Source organism: Micropterus dolomieu, linkage group LG07 (genome assembly GCF_021292245.1).
Source record: "Micropterus dolomieu isolate WLL.071019.BEF.003 ecotype Adirondacks linkage group LG07, ASM2129224v1, whole genome shotgun sequence".
Lineage (NCBI taxonomy): Eukaryota > Metazoa > Chordata > Actinopteri > Centrarchiformes > Centrarchidae > Micropterus > Micropterus dolomieu.
Genome location: NC_060156.1, coordinates 26,715,579 through 26,736,223, shown reverse-complemented (window position 1 = coordinate 26,736,223; position 20,645 = coordinate 26,715,579). Strand labels below are relative to the sequence as shown.

The 20,645-nt window shown below is 44.0% G+C and overlaps 1 protein-coding gene across 1 annotated transcript in view; it reads left to right on the top strand.

The window, feature by feature from the left end:
- The window catches only part of kdm6a (lysine (K)-specific demethylase 6A), a 43,571-nt gene that overhangs the window by 20,916 nt on the left and 2,010 nt on the right, over nucleotides 1-20,645 (top strand). Inside the window, exons 7-26 of the mRNA XM_046053190.1 lie at nucleotides 2,582-2,636; nucleotides 3,105-3,139; nucleotides 5,594-5,687; nucleotides 8,149-8,275; nucleotides 11,447-11,545; nucleotides 11,929-12,148; nucleotides 12,544-12,684; nucleotides 13,854-13,946; nucleotides 14,031-14,108; nucleotides 14,531-14,638; nucleotides 14,820-15,200; nucleotides 15,414-16,303; nucleotides 18,194-18,323; nucleotides 18,520-18,625; nucleotides 19,155-19,360; nucleotides 19,566-19,618; nucleotides 19,719-19,793; nucleotides 19,973-20,121; nucleotides 20,209-20,323; nucleotides 20,423-20,610. Coding sequence (XP_045909146.1) covers nucleotides 2,582-2,636; nucleotides 3,105-3,139; nucleotides 5,594-5,687; nucleotides 8,149-8,275; nucleotides 11,447-11,545; nucleotides 11,929-12,148; nucleotides 12,544-12,684; nucleotides 13,854-13,946; nucleotides 14,031-14,108; nucleotides 14,531-14,638; nucleotides 14,820-15,200; nucleotides 15,414-16,303; nucleotides 18,194-18,323; nucleotides 18,520-18,625; nucleotides 19,155-19,360; nucleotides 19,566-19,618; nucleotides 19,719-19,793; nucleotides 19,973-20,121; nucleotides 20,209-20,323; nucleotides 20,423-20,610 — 3,343 coding nt within the window. The remainder of the gene's footprint in view (nucleotides 1-2,581; nucleotides 2,637-3,104; nucleotides 3,140-5,593; nucleotides 5,688-8,148; nucleotides 8,276-11,446; nucleotides 11,546-11,928; nucleotides 12,149-12,543; nucleotides 12,685-13,853; nucleotides 13,947-14,030; nucleotides 14,109-14,530; nucleotides 14,639-14,819; nucleotides 15,201-15,413; nucleotides 16,304-18,193; nucleotides 18,324-18,519; nucleotides 18,626-19,154; nucleotides 19,361-19,565; nucleotides 19,619-19,718; nucleotides 19,794-19,972; nucleotides 20,122-20,208; nucleotides 20,324-20,422; nucleotides 20,611-20,645) is intronic.

Here is a 20,645-nt window from a genome sequence, read left to right as displayed (position 1 = left end):
GCAAAGCTATTGGTGCTGCAGTGGGTTGCGTTTAACAAGTGTTGATGGTAGTTTGTCTACCCTTTTACAATCAAATGCAAGATCTTGTAGTGTCTAGGAGGTGATGTACTGTATCTGTGTGTGTTGATGCTTGTGGTGGTACAGCACTGAGCAAAGTAGGCTGCACGTGCTGCACGTCCTCACTCTGTCTTGGTTGCACCCCTCCCTCTTAGTCCCGGCTCATTGCCAGCAACACACACACACACCGACAGAATCTCACACATACTCAACACACACACACACACACGACTGCCCCAGTTATCTTCATAGAGGGGTGGGTACACGTTTAGAGGAACAGATATTGAATAAAGGTAGGATAGAGTGAAAAGGGAAATGGAAAGAGGAAAAACAGGATATCGCTGCAGATGATGATTGTTGGGAGGAAAAGAATGTAGAGACATTTTATGAATGATACATGTTTCATGGTGCTTCCTCTTTATTCATCCACTTTCCATTGGAGCATACTGGATAGAGGAAGTGGCAGTGAGAGGCATCAAGTGATGGAGAACTGCCTGCAGGTTCTGAGAAATCATTGTAACCTAATTAGGAGCCAGGCTCTGCAGCTTTTTGCACATCACTTCACCTTCTATTCTTTACCCACGTTATACATACAAACTAACTTCATTCCATTAATGGCTGCTAATTAAGCCAGTGAGAGAAGGGGAAATGAGACTGCAAGAGTGTGTTTGTGCGTTGTATATTGGTGAGGTGATGAGTTGTCTGCTTCTGCAGAGCCCTGTAGCCATAGAGAAGTGCTTTGAGCTGAGAAAGGAGGAGAGATGGAAGGGGGGGGGTGGTGATGCCTATTCCAGCTTTGAGGTATTGTGTGTCATCTCTCTGCACTCTCTCCACTGCAGCCGTCTGCTGAATAGTAATCAGTGACACCAGGATAGAAGAGGGGGAAGGAGGGAGGGGGAGAGAGAGAGAGAGTGAGAGTGAGGAAGGCGAGACATGGGGAGGGAGGTGGAATGCCAAGCCGACAATCCTACTGCATTATCTGCCTGGTGGTAGAGCAAGTGTGAAAGGGAAGGATAGACGAGACAGAGGGAGAGACCTACAGGGGGATGCAGTGGGGTTCCAAGAGGAGTGAGATGTGCTAGCGATCTAGGTAACGTGTTTGTGTGCGAGACGTTAATGCATCTGGCTGTGATGTTTGTGTGTGTGTGTGTAATGTTTTGTGGTTCATAGCGCTGCTTTAAAAGGAGTTTACTAAACGTGGTTGTGTGTGTGTGTGTGTGTGCGCGCGTGCGTACGTGTGCGCGCGTGTAAGTGAGTGGAAGCTCCACTGGCCCTGGCTGAAGCATGCAAAGAAAGATCCAGCTGGACGCTCCTTGATATTTATCTGACATTGACCGTCTGTGTAGCTGCTGCAAGGCTACAGGTTTCTCCTTTAAGTGTGTGCGTTTGCCAGATGCCCAGATGCTATTTGCCTTTTTAAGGTTACAGCATTGTTGTATTTTTTTTTTTCTTTTTTTTTTCCCTTTACACAAGTTGACCAGTGGTGTACAGCAACACCAGCAGCACAGTCTGTTCTCTGTTCTGTGTGTGTGTGTGTGTGTGTGTGTGTGTGTGTGGGTTCCTGGTTTCAGGAGGTTGTCAGTTTTTACTGACCCAGATAAGAGATACCGGTGATGCCTTTTTAAAGGCATGAAGCTGTGTGTGACTTCATTGGGCCATGGAGCAGTTTTGTAACTGCAATTAAACCTGTCACCTTGAAGCCAGAATTCCCGGATCAGAAACCTCATTGGAATTTCATATTCATATCTACACTTTATCAGCTCAGGTGCCTGGCTGTTCACCCGCTGGTTGGTGTAGGCTGCTCTGCATATTTCTGATACCCCGAGGCATTACAGTGCACACACTTCAATACTTTATATGATCAAAATAATGGTGGCTTATCATGAGGGAAGTCATAGACTTGTATGGAAACCCTAAAGGGGGTCAGGAGAAAGCCAGAAGAGAAACCCCAGAGTTGTCTGTATCTGTGTGACGTATTTGTGGGCTAATCCGTTCATTGATCCTGGATGGAGGTATTGGCTGGTAGCATGCCACGCCTTGACAGCCAGGCTAAGCCACTGCAGACATCTGCCCTACCAAGCAACTCTGTCTTTAGCTCAGATGATGGGATAGGATGCCGTAAGTGCTGGATATCAGTGTCTCAATTTGAAGACTTTGTCTAACTGTTGGACAGGAGGGAGGAGGGAAGGGTGGAGCAAGATGAGTGATCCCAGAGACGAGAATATCTATGGTTCAGCCCCCTCCAGCTATCAGTGTCCTCTCATGTTACGGTCAGCAGGGTTCATTCATGGTTTGTTTTGGATCTGATGGGGCTTTCAGTGAAGCAGACTGGATGGAGAAGGGGACTTTCTCTCTGGTTTCCTTTAAGACTAGCAAGCAATTTATTGCTTTATGTTGTGAGAGTGATGTTTATTCACTTTTTGCATTAGTAACATGAATATGCAGACCGTTGATCATGTAAAAGTTTATGTATATTTCTTTTGATAATAAAAATCTCTTTTTTTTCCCCCCTCTCTCTCCGCAGCATTTTCAGCTGGCTTTGATCGACTCCAATCTCTGCACTTTGTCCAAAGCTGAAAGTAAGTAGTAGTGTTGTTGTTGTTGTTTGTAATCACCAGAGGCTACATGGGAACCTGCCACACGATGCTGTTCAGTGTAAAATTAGATTTGATGTACCGGCTCGTCAGTGGCAGACACCTCGTATTAAAAGGGCACAGGAATATTTCTACAGAACCATTTTCCCCTCTGCTGACGTTTCCCCGCTGAGTCTGCCCGAGACTTGGGTTGCCTTGGAGACAGCACATGGAGAGAAGGAACTGGAAGTGCTTGCGAGCACATTGCACATACACACTGTGATTTCAGATTACATGTACACTCTGGGGAAACTGTCCTACTCCCCCTCCCATCTGTGCTTTGCACTGTTTGCAGTCTGTACCCACTGAAGTCCACGGGGTGAATTTGTTTCCCTGATATTTAAAAAAATAAATGTGAAGGTGTGTGTTTCTGATAAAACCTTATTCTTCTTTCTTCTGCTTTTCCCTCCACAGTTCAGTTCCACATTGCTCATTTGTATGAGATCCAGGTAAGCAATCAGTTACATTTTTGTTTCACAATTTTTAATGTTGTACAGATTTATAGACAGTTCTGGAAGTAAAAACAAGTTGTCATATTGTTTAATAATGCAGCATTGTTCCCCCTAATCTCTTAGATTTTTGCAAGATTCCTTCCTCCTTCTCAATCTGAGGCTTTAAAAATGTATTTTTGCTGTTAATGGTTTGGTGCAAAAGTGTATTCTTTAGCTCTCACGTATCTTTAACAATTTCAAGATCCTGTGGTTAAGGCAATAAAAGAAGTTACTAATCATTGAGCGATTATTTATCTTGCCTTGACATTCACACACATGGGCTGTTCCTTCGTAAGCTATAAGTAGTCAGTCACACCCTTGACTAAATTAGGTTACCACTTTTTTTGCAGCAGTGTACTACATCAGATATTTCCCCCTCTATATCTTATATTCATTCAGGTGAACTTTGATTCTGAAGAACAGGAATGAAAGTTAATGTTACGTAGGCCTGCGATTTCCCCCTTTTTGCTTAAAGAGCATTTGGGAACTGCTATGTTTACTTTCTTTGAGTCTATGTAAAATTGAGATCACACACAAAGACAGAATTATGCTAATTTTAGACATTTTAGTTTATTGTTGAGTGGCTGTATTGCTCACCATTGGCAAACAATATTGGCGAGTATTTTCAGCTCTGGCCACGTTAAACACACAAGTCACTAGCTTGTTGACTCTTGCATGCTTCTGATGTCAACATGCTTATGTAATGTTACTACTTCAGCCTGCCTGCTGAAACTGTTGTTAGAGAGAGGATGCCACATCAGCATTCCTGAAAACAGCCACACTGCTGTTGAGCTCAGCGATTGAAATACACAATGTAAAAACCAGAAGTACAAGAAAAAACTTATGAACCATTAGGTTGTAAATCCTCCACCAACAAGGGAGGAATTACTGTAATTACGTTGGCAGGTGTCCATTAGGGATGTTTGTTGGTACACTACAACAAATTAAATCTACTTGGATTATTTTTGATAACTGGGAGACGAGTAACCAGGAACTGTTCCCTAACGCATCCTTGGTTACACATCACTCCTGCTCTGCTCAGTTCTGGTAACACCAAGTCTGAGGGACTCACAGTGCTTAGTTCATGTTCATGCTACGTTACCACCTGTCACTCATGCGTTGTTCACAAAACTATAACCCTAGGCGTCATTTTAATCTTCAGCTTGTCAACATATACGTACCTTATTCTTTATTGCACTGTAATAGCCATCAGCAGAACTACAGCTGACCAGATTCAGGGTAGACTGATGGAGGCATGCAGCTGCTGCTGACAGGCTGTTTTTACTGCACAGCTGGTGCAGACGAGGTGTTTAACTGACTACAAAGGAACTTCAAACATTTTGACTATTTACACATAGCATACCATGTGTGGGGACCATGGTTTGACTTTGCATTCCAAAGTGTACCAATACGCAAAAATACTGGACACAGAAGGCGTTCTCTGCTTCAACATTGTCCATTATTTCCGCACATTGCAACAACTCGTCCTTCTTTTTTACTTTTTTTTTAGGGCTGTTACTATCACAGTGGAGTCATTGTAAACATCCAGAAAGGTTTCAGTCTGCTGCTAATCAGCATTTCCATTAAAAACTAAGATTTGAACATAAAACACAATCGACAGCTGATCATCTGCACTAGTAGAATTATCTCTCTTTACTTGAGTCTTTATTTCAGTGAATCTTTAGTTGAGTTAGTGCTTTGAATCGATCAAAGAGCTACTTAGACATTCTGTCATAGCAGTGTTTGTTGTCTAGTCCAGACCTAGCTTGATGACGATCATTAGTCCAAGCAGGAAGGAACCACTAAGAGCTTGTGTCATTTATATGCCCCAAGTGTCACTGTTTACCCTGAGGTGCCTTGATTGTGTGCAGACAGGAAGGTGTGTGTGTGTGTGTGCGTGTGCGTGTTTGTGTACCCTCACACACCCTCATTGACATTTGGAGCTTTAGGGCTTATGGGAATGGGGGGCTTTTAAGAAGACTTTTCATGAGCTGATAAGAGAACATTCAGCCTGTGCACACGCACCATTACGTATCTGTTCAGACCCAAGGTTAATAAGGTCGCCAAGTTAAAACAAACAGTGAGCTCACCTCAGACCAGGAAGCTCAGGTTTCCCCAAAATACGAAGTATGCACTGCAGTGGACACACACACACTTAAAGCTGCCAGACGTGTTGAGTCTGGCCTGTCCCTCTTCCACTTCTACACTGACCCTCCCCCGTGTGTGTGTGTGTGTGTGTGTGTGTGTGTGTGTGCACGTCTGACTGGCCATTACGAGTGTGAGGAGGTCTTAAGACTCTTTGTGTCTGTCCCGATAGAACCATAAAACAGACTGACACTCCTGTCTGGCTTAAACAACCTCTCTCCCTCTGTCTCTCTTTTCATTTTCCACTCCCTCTCATTCTGCATGCAGAAGAAATACAGAGCGGCGAAAGAAGCTTATGAAAGTCTGCTGCAGACGGAAAATCTTCCTGCACAGGTGAAGGCGACAACACTGCAACAACTTGGTGAGTGTCCCTTGCTCATGCAGGCTAATACACTCACCTCCACACATTAAATCCTAAAGAGATTACACTGGCTGAAATCTGCCTTGACATTTTGTCATTCTACTACTACTTTGTTTAGGATTGCATCATGCTGTGTGTGTGCTCTGCCACCGTCATTTGTCACTCAATCTAGTTTTCTGCTACTTTCTACCTGCTTTTCAGAGTGCTGATTTGGGCGTGTGTGCTGCAGCGTAGCATTGTTTTCTCTTTCCCTTCCCCCACGCAGGGTGTAGACATGCACGTGTGCTCAAATGCAAAATTATACCGTGTGTTTGTGTGTGTCAGTACATTTGTGAGGATTGGAGTTCATTTAGAAAACAATTTTGCTAATAAATATCATGTTACAGAAATTTCAGTCTGTGGTCACACTGGAGTGATTTCAAATGAAATAATTTGTTGATCATTGCATGACAAATGTGGTAGTATATAACTTGTACACTAGGAATCTGATTATGTGGGTTAGAGGAAGGAGGGAGGAAAGACAAATTAAATCATAGAATCAATTTTGTTCATCTTATCTATGATGGGATGTTTGCTTTAAATCTAAAACTAAATGACACTGCAACAATTAAATTTGTTTTGGTTAATTACATCTTGGTCCGCTACATCACCAGTGAGCTATAAGGCTTAGATCACCGTTTTCTGATCATCTAGGTTTTCCCCATAGACTGTATATAAGAAGTGGACGTAGTCATCGTGATGTTGGTTTGTGGACTGCCGTTTTGAAGTCTCGTGTTTGGCCGGGTGCCATCATGTTTTTTTTGTTTTTTTTTTTTTACAACCAGCAGCAACGGACGTGACCATATTTGGACAAGACTCTGGAGCTAAAGGCCGTGTGTGGAGCTAGCTAGCTTGCTTAGCTAGGTGCATCTGTAATTCATGTTAACTGTCATTAACAGGACTGACAATGTTGTCTAGGAAACACCAGTCTTAAAACTAAATGTACTCACCAGAGAAAGTGAATAGCCAACTCCAAATAAGCTTTTTCAACAGCGCTGGTTAAATGTACACAGTGCCGAGGATACGAGTCACTCTAGCCTGATTGACAGGACGCCATGGCAACAACTTGTCAATCATAGATAATCCTGCACTGAAGCCTCCCCTGCTTTATGGTCTATTTTTCTCTAAATAGGACCATAATTTACTAAATGAACATCACGCTGTATTGAAGAAGACTTGAAACTAGTGACTGAGACCATAAACTCATTATGAAAGTGTTTACTGAGATAATTATTCAGCTGAGAAGTAGGGTCATTTTACCATTATTTCTAAAGGAACCCGACTTCTTTTTGCAACCAGAAGAGTCGCCCCCTGCTGGCCGTTAAATAAAATGCAAGTTTAAGGGACTTCCGCATTGGATTCACTTCTCAGCCCGGAAGCTTCCCACTTGGTTTTTCCAGAGGCATCTTACAACACAAGAAGGCACTGATTACAGTGATGCACACAAAGCGCTAAGAAAAAGCCGACATACGCTGAAGTTTAATGTAAATGTGCTGTAGCATAGAACTCCAATTTTGTTTGTTGTATTATTGTGTCCAAATCATGTGATGAAGGCTTTTTGTATTAAAAGAATTATATATGTATGCATATGATTTTCTAAAGTGATGAACAAAGCAGATAATGTGTAGCTCCAAGGTTAAAAGGAACCTGTAGTTGGTGCTTTATCAGCGGATAATTTCCTGCACTGGTTGTTCTTAAGTTCTTCTTGAAGGAAGGGGGGAAAATACCAGGAGGATGGGTTTGCTTTTGTGATAATTTATTAATTAAGCTTTATGGTCACCTTCAAAGTCACTGCTGTGAAAGTGCGTTTTCTCAGACAAACACAGAGAGGTTTTCATTTTCATCCCCTCCACTGTACAGACCCGCTCACCCAGTTGTGAAAACCATTCCCAGTGTAGCCTGCTGAGATTGTCATGGTGACCTGTGGAGCTTACCACAGGTGTAGAGGAGGAGAGATGGGGAGGTCTGTGCCTGCCGTGCTGTTTGTTGGATGTGTGTGTGTCCTTGGTGGTTGCAGAGTAGGGAGGAGTTGTTTGTAAAGGCTGGTTCATATGAGATCTTTTGAAGTGTGTGTCTGTCTGTGTGGGCGTGTATGTGTGTACGTGCTTGACAATACCCCCTCTTTGTCTGCCTCTTTTCTCCCTTCCTCTTTCGAGCTTTGGAAGGTCATGCCATTTGTTTTGAGTCTAATCCATTTGCACATCAGACAGTGGTCTTGCCTTTTTGGTTGTGCATTGTGTCTTTCAGGTGCTTGACTCCACCTGCTTTTCACATAATTCACCTCCACATTACCCTAATTCTGCTGTTGCATGTAATAGCTGCCGCTTGTTAGACTGGTGATGCTTTAGGAGCCAGAGCAAAGCCAGCTGTTTCGTTAGAGGTGTTTGAGACTCACCCCTGATCTTTTGCTCTGCTCTTCCAGGCTGGATGCATCACACGGTGGAGCAGCTGGGGGATAAAGGCACCAAGGACAGCTATGCCATCCAGTGTCTGCAGAAGTCTTTAGAAGCAGACCCAAACTCTGGCCAGTCCTGGTACTTTCTCGGCAGGTAAGGCAAACAAGGGTGTGAGTGTTTGTGTATTTTGCCGGGCTTGCCTCTAACCTGAGAGAGCCTGGGACGTTGTGTGAGTCCTGATTAGACTGTTTGTTGTAGCTAGAAGCCATCTGCCATTGTGCTATGATAATAATCCTGGCTACACAAGCTTTTTGTGGGTAGAGTATAGTTGGTACATATTAATTCTCCAAAGGCCCAATGGAGGCACATGCTTCCCATCAAATGGTCTTGTTCCTGTGCTGTTGAATTGGGTTTCTCCTGGGGGCAAATAAACAGGCTGAATGAACACAGGCGTTGGAGCGCATAAGCATACAACCCCCCTCAAGGTCCATGCTGTCCCTTAATGTGTTAGCTAGGCTTGGCTAGTCTGTGTTGTTCTGTTTCAGCCTTTTTACACCAAGCAGTCGGCACTCGGCCCTCAGCATGTTGATGTTCGAGAATTACCCCATGTCCAGTTTCCATAGATTCCCCACCGTTCTTAATCATTCCTGTAGGAATCGTCCATAAGCTGTAGTCTTGCACCTGTATCTGAAACTCGCCTGAGTCCCAGCACACAGCTGCTGAATAGCGAAACATATCAGTTTCAACTAGAGACCATCCTATGATGTCCCACCAGCCGCTCTGTCCTTTTAACATGTTGACTTACCGACCCATGAGTACCGTAAAACTTCAATTAATAGCAGAGTCCCAAATAGCCACCTACCCCGTTTACTGGCCTGGTGTGGGAACACATTTGGATAAATAAACGCAGGTCCCCATTAAACGTCATTTAACGGAAACAACGAGCCCCAAAGTCTAATCAGAGTCAGTCAAAACAGCTTTTCATAAAAAATCGCTCTGTCTGCTAACTTCTGCACACTTTTCTCATCCTGCACCGTGTTGTTTTTGTTACGTTGCTGCCTACAAAATAAAAGTGCATAAGCTGTCTCTCTGCGGTAAATCAAATGAATGATGTGTATTTGATCATTTTTATACAAGTAATATTATGTTTGAAATAAACTATTTCATAGTAGCCTATTTCAGCTTTCTGCAAAAGGAATTAAAGGCCTGTCCCATATGGACGCCTGTCCCAAATGTAGCCAGGGTCAATTCGGTGATTTTAGCAAATAAAAGCCCGGGCTATTAATCAAAGTTTTATGGTACTTAGTAGTCATTTATTACATTATTTCACAAATACTCATGACTCAGAACTTGACAGGTGTGTAGTTGAGATCAAAATGAAGGCAGTTTAAAGATGGGCGTGGTCTTAACTATGTGTCTGCATCTTGCACGGTTGTGGCGCTATCATGTTGACAGAATCTCTCCACCGGCAGACAAACAAACACACAGCAAAGTCAAAACCACTTCTGTGGAGTTCCCGCTACAGTAGGTTCTTGCAAACAGTAACACATTTGTTTAACTATCTCCATAGGGGTGTGCAAAATATGCTTTTAATAGTGTAGCTGTCACGGCCTGCTGTATTGTGGGCTACAGTTGCTTGTTAATGTTTTTATTTAAGTATCTCCTCTCTGGACCGCCGACCTACAGCCGATCTGTTATTGAGACTTACTACCTTGTGACGGAGCGTTATTATTTTAACTTGCACAGCTTTTCAAGAATTAACTGTACTGGTTTAGCAGCCCAGGAAACTCACAGACTAATCGTATGTGCTCTAATTGTGTCATGTGATGCAGCTCAGCCAATCAAATCTGTGCATTCCGATAAGCATTGCGAGTCGAGTCCGAGATTCACCAGAGACGTTTTGGAAACGCACGCGAATTGAGGAAATGAAAGTTAAAATAGATTTCACATGGCTTTTAATCAAGAATGTACAGATTTTTACATGTACGTTCCTCCCACGGACAGTTCAAAACCAGAATATCTCATAGAACTCCAATGCTAGCTGGCAGGACAAACTAGAGCTCACGTTTCTCACTGAACAAGAGAAAGTAGGAAAGTGGTATATAAAAGGGAATGAAAGAGAAGAGGAGGTATTACAGCTGTTCATTTGTTAAGATGTGTTGAGTGTTTATTATAAAATTGGTTAAGACTACACTTCATCACTTCAAGCTACACTTTTTATTTAATTTTTTCCTGAATTAAGCTAAGTTTATTTTGGTGTACTTAAATTTAGAATTTATTCTTAGAGTAGTTATTTATTATCCCTTCAGTTTGATGTGAAAACTAAATATTCTTGAAATATTATTTGATTTGACAGCCCGTTGTTGACTAATAACATATGTTAACGCAACTATATGCTATGGCACTGAATGATAACGCAAGTTATGCCTCGTGCAGACTACATGACTTTCAGCGTCTTGTGACGGTAGTCTGAAGTCGTTGTGGCGTTCACACTACGTGACTGATCGTTGACAGAGGGTCACACACTACACGAGCTGACAGCAGCTCTGTCACCCGCCGCAGGTCTCCAAACCACGTTTTCTCAAAAAAACACATGTGAAATGTGAAACGGGAAATGAGGTATACCTACACACGAAACAGCTGTTTGTTATTCATAAAGATAGCAATGATAAAGACAAAGAATCTGGGTGAAAGGATGGATTAGTACACGCAGGTAAGCAGGGATCGTCTGAGCTACAGAGAGAGCTGGAGGGGAGTAAAAAGTGTTTTGTGGTGAAAAAGTAGCTGCCTGCTCTCAGTGTCTGGATGTCGAGTCGGCCGATTCATGCCCAGATATTTGGCATGCTACATATCTGGCAGATGTCGGCGATGTGTCAGAAATGTGTCGGGGAGCCATTTTGATGCATCGTTGTGTAGTTCAAACATAACGACGGGTGACCGCCGATCAACCACTGATTTAACCCCGATCACAGCCTGACGCTCGCCGAGCAGCAAATCGGGCTAAAATCATGTAGTGTGAACTAGGCTTTAGTCGTTATGATGTTCTGGACCTTTGCTTCGGGGAATTTTCTCTTTCTTTGAATTCTAATTGAATACCCCTGCTTTTGGGTATTGCAAGCCATTAGGTTTGGTGATGAAGGGTTCCAAAAGGAACATGCTGCTGGTGTAAATGGGGTTATAGATGCAAGCGAATGCTAGGCCATCAGCCTGATAGATGACTTAACATATTTGCTCTATTTGAACTGACTTGCAGTTTTACCTGTGAGCAGATGTTTCACTACCCTTTTGTCTATCTTTCCTCTTTGTCCATCTTCTCTCCTTCAGGTGCTACTCCAGTATTGGGAAGGTGCAGGATGCCTTCATCTCTTACCGTCAGTCCATTGATAAGTCGGAGGCCAGTGCTGACACCTGGTGCTCCATAGGGTAAGAACAGAACTTGTAGTATATTGTTATACTGAGAGACATAATAAAGGTCACAAGAATAGGATTGCTAGCGTCTGTAAGAGAGAGAGGGATAAATAGCTGGCATATAACTGTTAATCTCTTCAAGGGAGGTTTGTGCTCAGGGTGTCAGTGGCTCTCAAAACACCTCATGGTGATAGAGCAACTGTACTGTGACAGAGGATGTAGGGGAGAGGCTGGATAACAGAGCAGTAGGAGATTAAGAAAGGATCTATAGATAGATATATGAAGGGTGGGGTATGTCCTCTGGGAGTTGCTGACAGTTGGCATTGCTCAGGAAGATAAAGACCTAAATCCTGGTAGATGGCAAAACACTCATCTGCCCCCTTTGCCTCTGCCTTCAGTGTGCTCTACCAGCAGCAGAACCAGCCTATGGATGCACTGCAGGCCTACATCTGTGCTGTTCAACTAGACCACAGCCACGCGGCCGCCTGGATGGACCTGGGCACCCTCTATGAATCCTGCGGGCAGCCGCATGACGCTATCAAGTGCTACATCAATGCTACACGCAGCAAGGCCTGCCTTAACACTGCTGCACTCACACAACGCATCAAACTGCTGCAGGTAGGGCTGGCCTTCAGATTGGTAATACCCATCAAGCAACCCTGTTTGTTGATGTTGTGCAGTATTTTGGTGTGTGTGTGTGTGTGTGTGTGTGTGTGTGTGTACAGAAGTGTTGTGTTTATCGCCAAAGCAATCAGCTTTTTTAAAATGCAGATTGTGCTTTTGTCATTTTGATTTCTGACCACTGAGATATGAATTATTATTCATATTGGTGTGTTTAAACACATTTTCTCACTTGTAATTGTAAAGCATACCTTCATGGCATTTAACATTTGTTATATTCTGTATACAGTTACCTAAACCACCACCTATAAGTAAGCAGTAGTGTTTGTAGTGCCTTTCTTTTTAAACCCAAGTTCAGCACTAAAGTTTGTGTCTCACACAATTTCTCCTAGGCTCAGTTGTGTAACCTACAGCCAGGTAGTCTGCAGAATAAGAGTAAAATGCTTCCTAGTATTGAGGAGGCGTGGAGCCTACCCATTCCTGCTGAGCTCACGTCCAGGCAGGGGGCCTTGAACACTGCACAGGCACAGCAGGTGAGATCCAGCTTATCCAAGAGAATCCAGCCTCTTGGAAATGACTTGAACATTAACAAGGACTATTAAAGCTGAGGCCTTGCTCCGACACTTTCAGTTGTTTTATCCACATTAGACAATATTGATGTTTTCAAAATATTTGGTTTACATCCGTGGCCAATTAGGGCTTCTGGACCAAAAGATAAAAGGGATACAGTCTGAAGGGATTGGAGCGAGGCCATTTTTCAATAAATCTTATTACCAGAGTGTAGTTGACCTTCATAGTGCCTCTCTGTGTCACATGACAAGTGTTAAAATTATTAAGCACAGCTATAAAGAATTCATAATGTCCTACAACTCTTACCCTTAATGCAAATAAGCACAAATCTTCTCTTCAAATCAAAGTGCAAGGCTGAAAATGCATGCTCAATGGGTACAGTATATGAAGAAGGATGAATGCATGTAGTTTTGTGTCAAGTATTTGACGCTCACATATTTTATATTTTCCTGGCATAAAGAGTTTTACTTGTCACATCCCCCATTGAAAATGAGACATATCTCTCACGTGCACGTAAGATCTGAAGGTTGACCCCCCCCCCCCCCCCATCGAGATATCAGTCCTCTTATTTTCCTCATCTAATCTGTTTTCATACACTTATGTCTATTAGAATCTTTAATATCATTTCCATCATTAGCACTTGCGTGATCTACGCTCTCACCAAGCACTTTTAATAAAAGATAAATTATCTGTATACATTTTAATGTTGTGTAGTTTTGTGTCAACAACTGGTGAAAACTCTGAAGAGGCCAGAATGTTTGGTCTGCATGTCCAAACAACCCTCCACTGATGCAAATAATTTTGCATTACCTCACATCCTAATCACGAGGCATGAATACTCTGATTATGACCTTAATCATCCTCTGTCAATTAGATTAAGGTAATGACACAAACCATATTTTAATCGGAGTATTGCCAAACATGCAGTATTTAAATGCTTCACTTGTTGTGCATGTAAACGTAGTATCAACTGTATCCTTCATTGTGCAGTGTGGATTTATGTTGTGTTTTTTCCCCCTTTAAACCACTACATTATGGCTCATTTTGAACTGTAGATTATTCGGAAGAAGCTTTGCTATATTACTGTTACTCCAGCGTGTCCTCACAAGCTGCGTCTCTGCTGACTTTCTAGGCCTGCAAGGGGGAGGGAGGCCAGTCCGCCAGCAATCACACAGATCCACAGGCCAGCCCTGCAAAGAAGAAGCGCACTGCCAGCCCAGCTAAGGTACGGCTAAGAACATTAACATTGATATTCGGCTGGACAATTGAGAAGGTGAGCCAACATACACTTTTTCTGTCTCGATTACAGGGTGGTGCAGACTCGTGGGCAAACAGTCCCAATCAACAGCAGATCCCCAGCTGGTACCTAACACCACAGAAGCTTCAGGTAGGAATCTTTTAAAAAACTCAACTTTCACAGCAACTCTCCTTACTTAGTAGTTTTGTTTTTATTGAACACGCATTAGAACTTGCTCAGTGCATCCGTAAATGAGTTATGAGTCTGCCACACCTGAAGCTGGATTCATACTCACTCGTTTATAGTCTGGTGTAGCCTCATTAGGTCTTCTACAATTAACATGAACCTCCACCTTGATGAGTTTCTTGAGCTGATACTGGAGATGCTGAATCACGTGAAGGTCTTCATTCTGAGAGCTGGAGCCCAGTTTGATATTAAAAATGTTACATCCAAACATTTTTCTGACATCATTAATGTCCGACATTTGTAGATGAACATCATGCATTTAACTTTGCTATTTAAAACTCATTGTAAGATGCTGAATTAATACAGCACTGTTGTGGAATGTGCAGCAACTAGATCACTTGCGGACGAACCGAGCAAACCTCAAGCCTCCTCAGGTGCAGATGCTGGAGCAGCTGGAGAACCAGTTCTCTCTCATGCAACAACATCAGCAGCAGGTACACACACGCAACCTTGATTATACAGGACTGCGACTGTAAAGAGTTTTGTGTCTGCTATGTAAAGTCCCTGTTTTTTTTTCTTGTTCCTAATGTAGCTACACAGCTTGTTAATAGATTGCATTGCTGTCGGTGTTACTGTTTGTTTTGAATCTTTTCTGCTTCCCTCCTCTTGTGTCAGATGAGGCAGCAGGCAGCAGCCAGTGGCCAGCCACGGCACGGCCTTCCCAATGGTCCTGAATCCTCTCACAACCACGCAGGCCTCACCCGCACATCCCCCCTCAATCACACAGCCATCCGGCCCCCGTGTGTCACCCAGCCCACAGCCAATGGATCCTGTTCTTCAAGTCCTTCAGCGGGGCTGCTGGGACACCTGGACAAAAATCACACCCTGGGGCTGGGAGGTGGCGGCGCGAGCAACGGAAACGTGCCTTACCCGCAGCAGAACTCTCTACCTCACAACTGCACAGCCGCCAGTCATCCCAGCACCAGCAGCACTACCAGTAGTCCAAGTCATACAGACGAGACATGGAGGAGCCAACAACGCAACACTACCACTCAGGTATCTCACTGGTTCCTTTGTTTCCAGGCTGATATTTGCCTTTCTGTGCCTTCCTGGACTTTGTATTTCCCTGTGTTCTTGTTTTTTTTTTTAGTCTACATAGTATTTCTTGTGATGGTGACGTGTCTGCCTTTTGAACAGTTTTGATGTATTTCTGTTTGTATTTCTTATTTTTTTTTAATTGTGTACTTTTTGGTCTTTCTCTCTTTTCAGGGGCTTCAAAAAGGTCCAGGTTCACATTCGGCAGGTCCCAATGGAGAACCCCCTTTCTCTTCCTCCTCCTCCTCCCCTCAGACCTCGTTCTCTTCCTCTGGCATTCTGAATCAGGTTGGACATTCCTCTGGGCCCTGCACTGCCTCCTCCTCAGCCTCGTCTTTATCCCCCACCTCTCCCCAGACCACACCCAACCACTTGTCCTCACCTTCCCACTCCGCTACTACCTCAGGCGTCCACACCAAAGACACCACGCCTTCAGGGGGCAACAACAGCAGCAATGGTGCAGCTGCCACTTTGCCATCAGGTCCCGAGGCCACCGTCAGGCATTCCGCCGGGACACCTCTAAGTCCCAGCACCACCCCCGCACAGGGATTGACTAATCACGTCCAGCCGCGGGTGACGGACAGCTCTGCTAGCCTGTCTCAGCCTGGTTCTCCTGCCCCCGGCGTGCTCAGTTCAGACAATCCTCAGCTCTCAGCCTTGCTAAAGGGAAAAGCCAATGCTGCCAGTAATGACGATAACAATAACTACAGTAACCATGGAGGGCCTTCCTCAGAGAAAATCAACAACGTCCACTCGGGTCTCCACGTTGCCGCCAAGCCAGTGTCGGAGCAGTCTGTGGCATCCTCGCCAGTTTTAGCCACTGCTACACCCTCTCCAAGCTCAGCAGAACCTCACGCCACCAACAGCCTCTCCTGCCTTAACAGCCCGTCCAACACCAACAGCCAGGGGCCCACAGTCAATGGGAAAGGGCTGGAGGACTCCCAGAGCCCACTGAAGGTAGAGCCTTCTGGCGGAGCTCATAAACACACAGTCCCTGCTGGTCTGGCACCCTGGTCCTCGGTTTCCATCTACCCCAGCTCCAGTGAAGTGCTCAAAGCATGCAGGTAAGAAGCCTGCATGGCACCAGTTATCCTTTTTGTGGGTCAGAGAGAGTGATGTGCTGAATCCTTTTGTGCCGGAACTGTGTTTTGTTTTTTTTTGTTTGTTTTTTTTTGGCTTCTTTAAAAATTAATTGAGTCAGGTAACCAATTAGAAACTGTTATTGTACAAGGTGTGTGCAAAACACTGCTCACACCAGCCTATAGACAACTAGCAAAGGTATGACGCTTAATGCTTGTTTGTAGCAGTTGCGCAGTGAAATTGTGTGTAGAAATGCGTAATGTGTTGATTTTTGCACTTAGAAAATTTCATGACATTTTGACCCTGCTCTGTGTGCTGTATGTATTTATTTATCTTGTCTGCCTGTTTGAGACAGACTTGCATAAATACTCAGCTCAGAGCTGATGTCAGACACACATTTGGCTGCATCTTTGGGTGTGCGTGGGTGTGGCTACTTCCATCATGTTGTTCTAAACTTCCCTATCTCAGCCATGTAGTTTGGAGCCAGTCCACATGCAGAGCCCCCTCCTATATCACATTCACATCATATCATTTAGACAAAGTCCGATGAACTGTTTACGTCAGCCTCCTAGTTGTAATTTTGTGTTGGACATTCTTTCCTCAACAGTATCTCCTTCAAAGACACTAATGCAATCAGTTTGGTTCATTTTAAAATTAACGTTACACTGTTTATATCTTCCTTCACTAACTTGTTAACAAACCACTGTAAATATGGGCCACGACAAAAGTTGCTACTTCTGGCTTTTTAAATGGTGTCACTACAAGGTTGAAAAAATGCAGACACTGCATGAAAGTAGCAGTAGGCATAATTTGTAATGTAATGAATCATTTTAACCTTGTTCACTGGCAGGCTTTATAATCCAGTACTATCATGCAGTATAACCGTCATTAATAGAAAGATGTTGCTTTCTCCCCTCTGCTCTGCCATATACAGCAGTACTGGTTCATTTAGAAAAGCTTTAGGCTACATCCATACTTCTATGAGAATGATCTCCGTCGACACTAGCATTTTAGCTGCGTATCAGAAATGATCTCCATCTATATTAAAATGACTGAAAACACACATGAAGTGAAGTTCCCATTCACGTACGCTGGGCATGCTCGTGTAAACAGGAAGCAGATTGTCCACTCTGCAGTTGAATAAGATTTGTAGAAAAAGTACTACTAGATGAACGAAGAATAGGAATAGTGAAGAACCATACCAGAGATTTCTTTGCATGCACCGACAACGAGGTGGAACTGCTACTGAAAGTAACACAGGAGTACAAAAGAGACTGTGGTGGCGGAAAACAGACTGGGAGTCGTCGCAAAGCAAATATGGTGATGGTGTTGCACAGTACAGAATGTTTAAAAAAAATACCAAAACAAAAAGGTAGCCATGGAAAAAAACAAATCTACTGACAGATTGGTTTTGCATGATTGATAAGACCCAGTCAGGAAGTCAAACATGAGCGTCTGCGTCGTAGTTTTTAAAGTCCTCCGTTGTCGCCTTTCCGCACTAAAATGTTACCCCGGAACAAAAACATAGTGGTGTAGTTGTAGCCTCAATCAGCTCTGCATGTCCCTGCTTTGCATGTCACTTCACAAGTAAAAATGTCTGACTGGAAAGGCTAACCTTAGTAAAGTCCTGATTCAGTAAACATAGATGGCATCTCAAATGTCCACAGGTTGAGCGGTTAGAATTTATTACATAGGTTTTGTGTGAAATGAAGTATCACAATTCATTGTTCTGTGGAAGTGGTGAGAGAATATGGGGCAAAATGTGCTTTCTGTCTTGCAGATGTTTTTGTTTTGTTTGTTGTTGTTAATGGTAACCGTTTGCTTTTACCAGAGCTGATCAGCTGACTTATCTCTCTCCTTTGCTCTGGCTGCAGGAACCTGGGCAAGAACGGCCTGTCAACAAGCAGCATCCTCCTGGACAAGTGTCCTCCTCCGCGACCTCCTCGCCCGCCCTCTCCACCACTCCCAAAGGACAAACTCAATCCTCCAACACCCAGTATTTATGTGAGTGCAGCTGCACCGTAGAAGGAGAAGTATTCGTTATGTTGTGTGCAATATTAGAGCAACAGAGTCTTGGCTACAGTACCAAATACAAACACTCGCAGTTCAGAGCTCCTCTTAAATGTGTTGATTCTCACGATAGGTCTGGCGTCAGTCCTCGTTTCCTGACCGTTCTTCTGTCTCTTTCTCTGAAATACAGCTAGAAAACAAGAGGGATGCCTTCTTCCCTCCCCTCCATCAGTTCTGCACCAATCCTTCCAACCCGGTCACCGTCATCCGAGGACTGGCCGGAGCACTCAAACTAGGTATGAGGCTGTGCCAGAGGGGCCGCAAACCTGCGCTCCACTTTGCTGAAGTCCACCACAGACTGAATTTTTGTGTTTCAAGCTTCTACATTTGTTTAATTTAGCTGTGACAGCAGCTGTGAGCACGGGCAGCTGGATGTTTCTGTCTCTTCCAGTCTCACTGTGGCTCTGTGGGTGTGTCTGTAATCATGGGAAAGGGAGTGTGTGTGTGGATGAATTTGACATGTATGACAACAGCGCCACCTGCAAGTGGAAAATGTCACTGCACATGTTTGCTGTAGCCAAAGTTACAGTAAGACTAAATTGACACAGAACCACACAGCCAACAACCCATCTGCCCTGCTCCCTTCCCTACTGCACTACTGGTGTTAGATTGTCAAAAAAACGTCTCCCTTGTTCTTCCTCAGTCAGAAGATGGCGATCAGAAAAATTATATTAAAAAAATAATGTGGACATGAGAGGAAGTTATTTTTAAAAAATCCTCTTCTGGTCATATTTTAACATTTAACTTCCTATCATTCATGCACAGATCTGGGTCTGTTCTCCACGAAAACATTGGTAGAGGCAAACCCGGACCATCTGGTGGAGGTGCGGACCCAGTTGGCTCAGCCCACTGATGAGAACTGGGACCCCAGCGGCAGCAGGAAGATGTGGCGCTGCGAGAGCAGTCGCTCCCACACCACCATCATCAAATACGCCCAGTACCAGGCCTCCTCCTTCCAGGAATCTCTACGGGTCAGTGGGAGACAGATGCACACACTACAGACTATGGTCTACTGACTACTATCACAAATGTTTATATTCATGACGATACACACATATCATCTTTGTTAATGTTATGATAAGAATAGTGCCTGAAATGTATTGTGACTTCCTGTTAAAATTAAATTCTCTCCGTTTCCAATTCTTTCAATGCTATATTTTTTTTTTTTTGTGATAGGAGGAGAATGAGAAGAAGAAGGAGGGGGAAGCAGAAGCAGGTTCCTCGGACAGGTGACTCTCCTTTGCCTCTCTGTGTCCTAACATTTGAACACTCAATGTGTGCCTTTTTTCTTCTGTTGCTAACTACGTTGTACTCTCATGTTCTTGTTAGTATGATGCGGCGCAGGAAAGGGTCTTTCAGACACATAAAGTTTGGCACCAACATCGACCTCTCCGACGAAAAGAAGTGAGTGAACTACTATGTGTTGTGTTAGACTGTATTTCCCTCAACACAAAATATCTGGTTGCATAAAGTGTCACATCTTCTCCTCGCTTTATGTTGGTTTTGACCTGTTAGTTTGGAAAGGGGCATGACTTGTCCCTATACTGTCACATGACAACCTGTAACTTTTGTCCCTTTTTCAGGTGGAAACAGCAGCTTCAGGAGTTGTCTAAACTGCCAGCTTTTGCCAGGGTTGTGTCAGCCGGCAACCTGCTCAGCCATGTAGGACACACCATCCTGGGCATGAACACCGTGCAGCTCTACATGAAGGTTCCAGGGAGCAGGACACCAGGTATACATCTACAGAATGAATACCACTGCACTTAGTATTGTCACGTTTCCTCACTCTGTTGGTAATCACGTCCTTTTTCTGTTGCAGGTCACCAAGAGAACAACAATTTCTGTTCCGTCAACATCAACATTGGTCCTGGGGACTGCGAGTGGTTTGCTGTGCCTGAAACGTACTGGGGTGTCATCAACGACTTCTGTGAAAGGTACATCGCCGCAGACTTTTTTCTTGGCTAGTTTCCGAGCTAGTCCCCAGAGTTGACACTGATAGCTGTGCACGGTTTTCGTTTTACCTCCTCTTCCAGGAACAACATCAACTTCCTGATGGGTTCCTGGTGGCCCAACCTGGAGGACCTGTATGAGTCCAACGTGCCTGTGTATCGCTTCATCCAGCGCCCTGGAGATTTGGTGTGGCTTAACACGGGCACTATTCATTGGGTTCAGGCCATCGGCTGGTGCAACAATATTGCATGGAATGTTGGACCTCTAACAGGTGAGAAAAGAGAATCGGACATTATGAATGTGTTC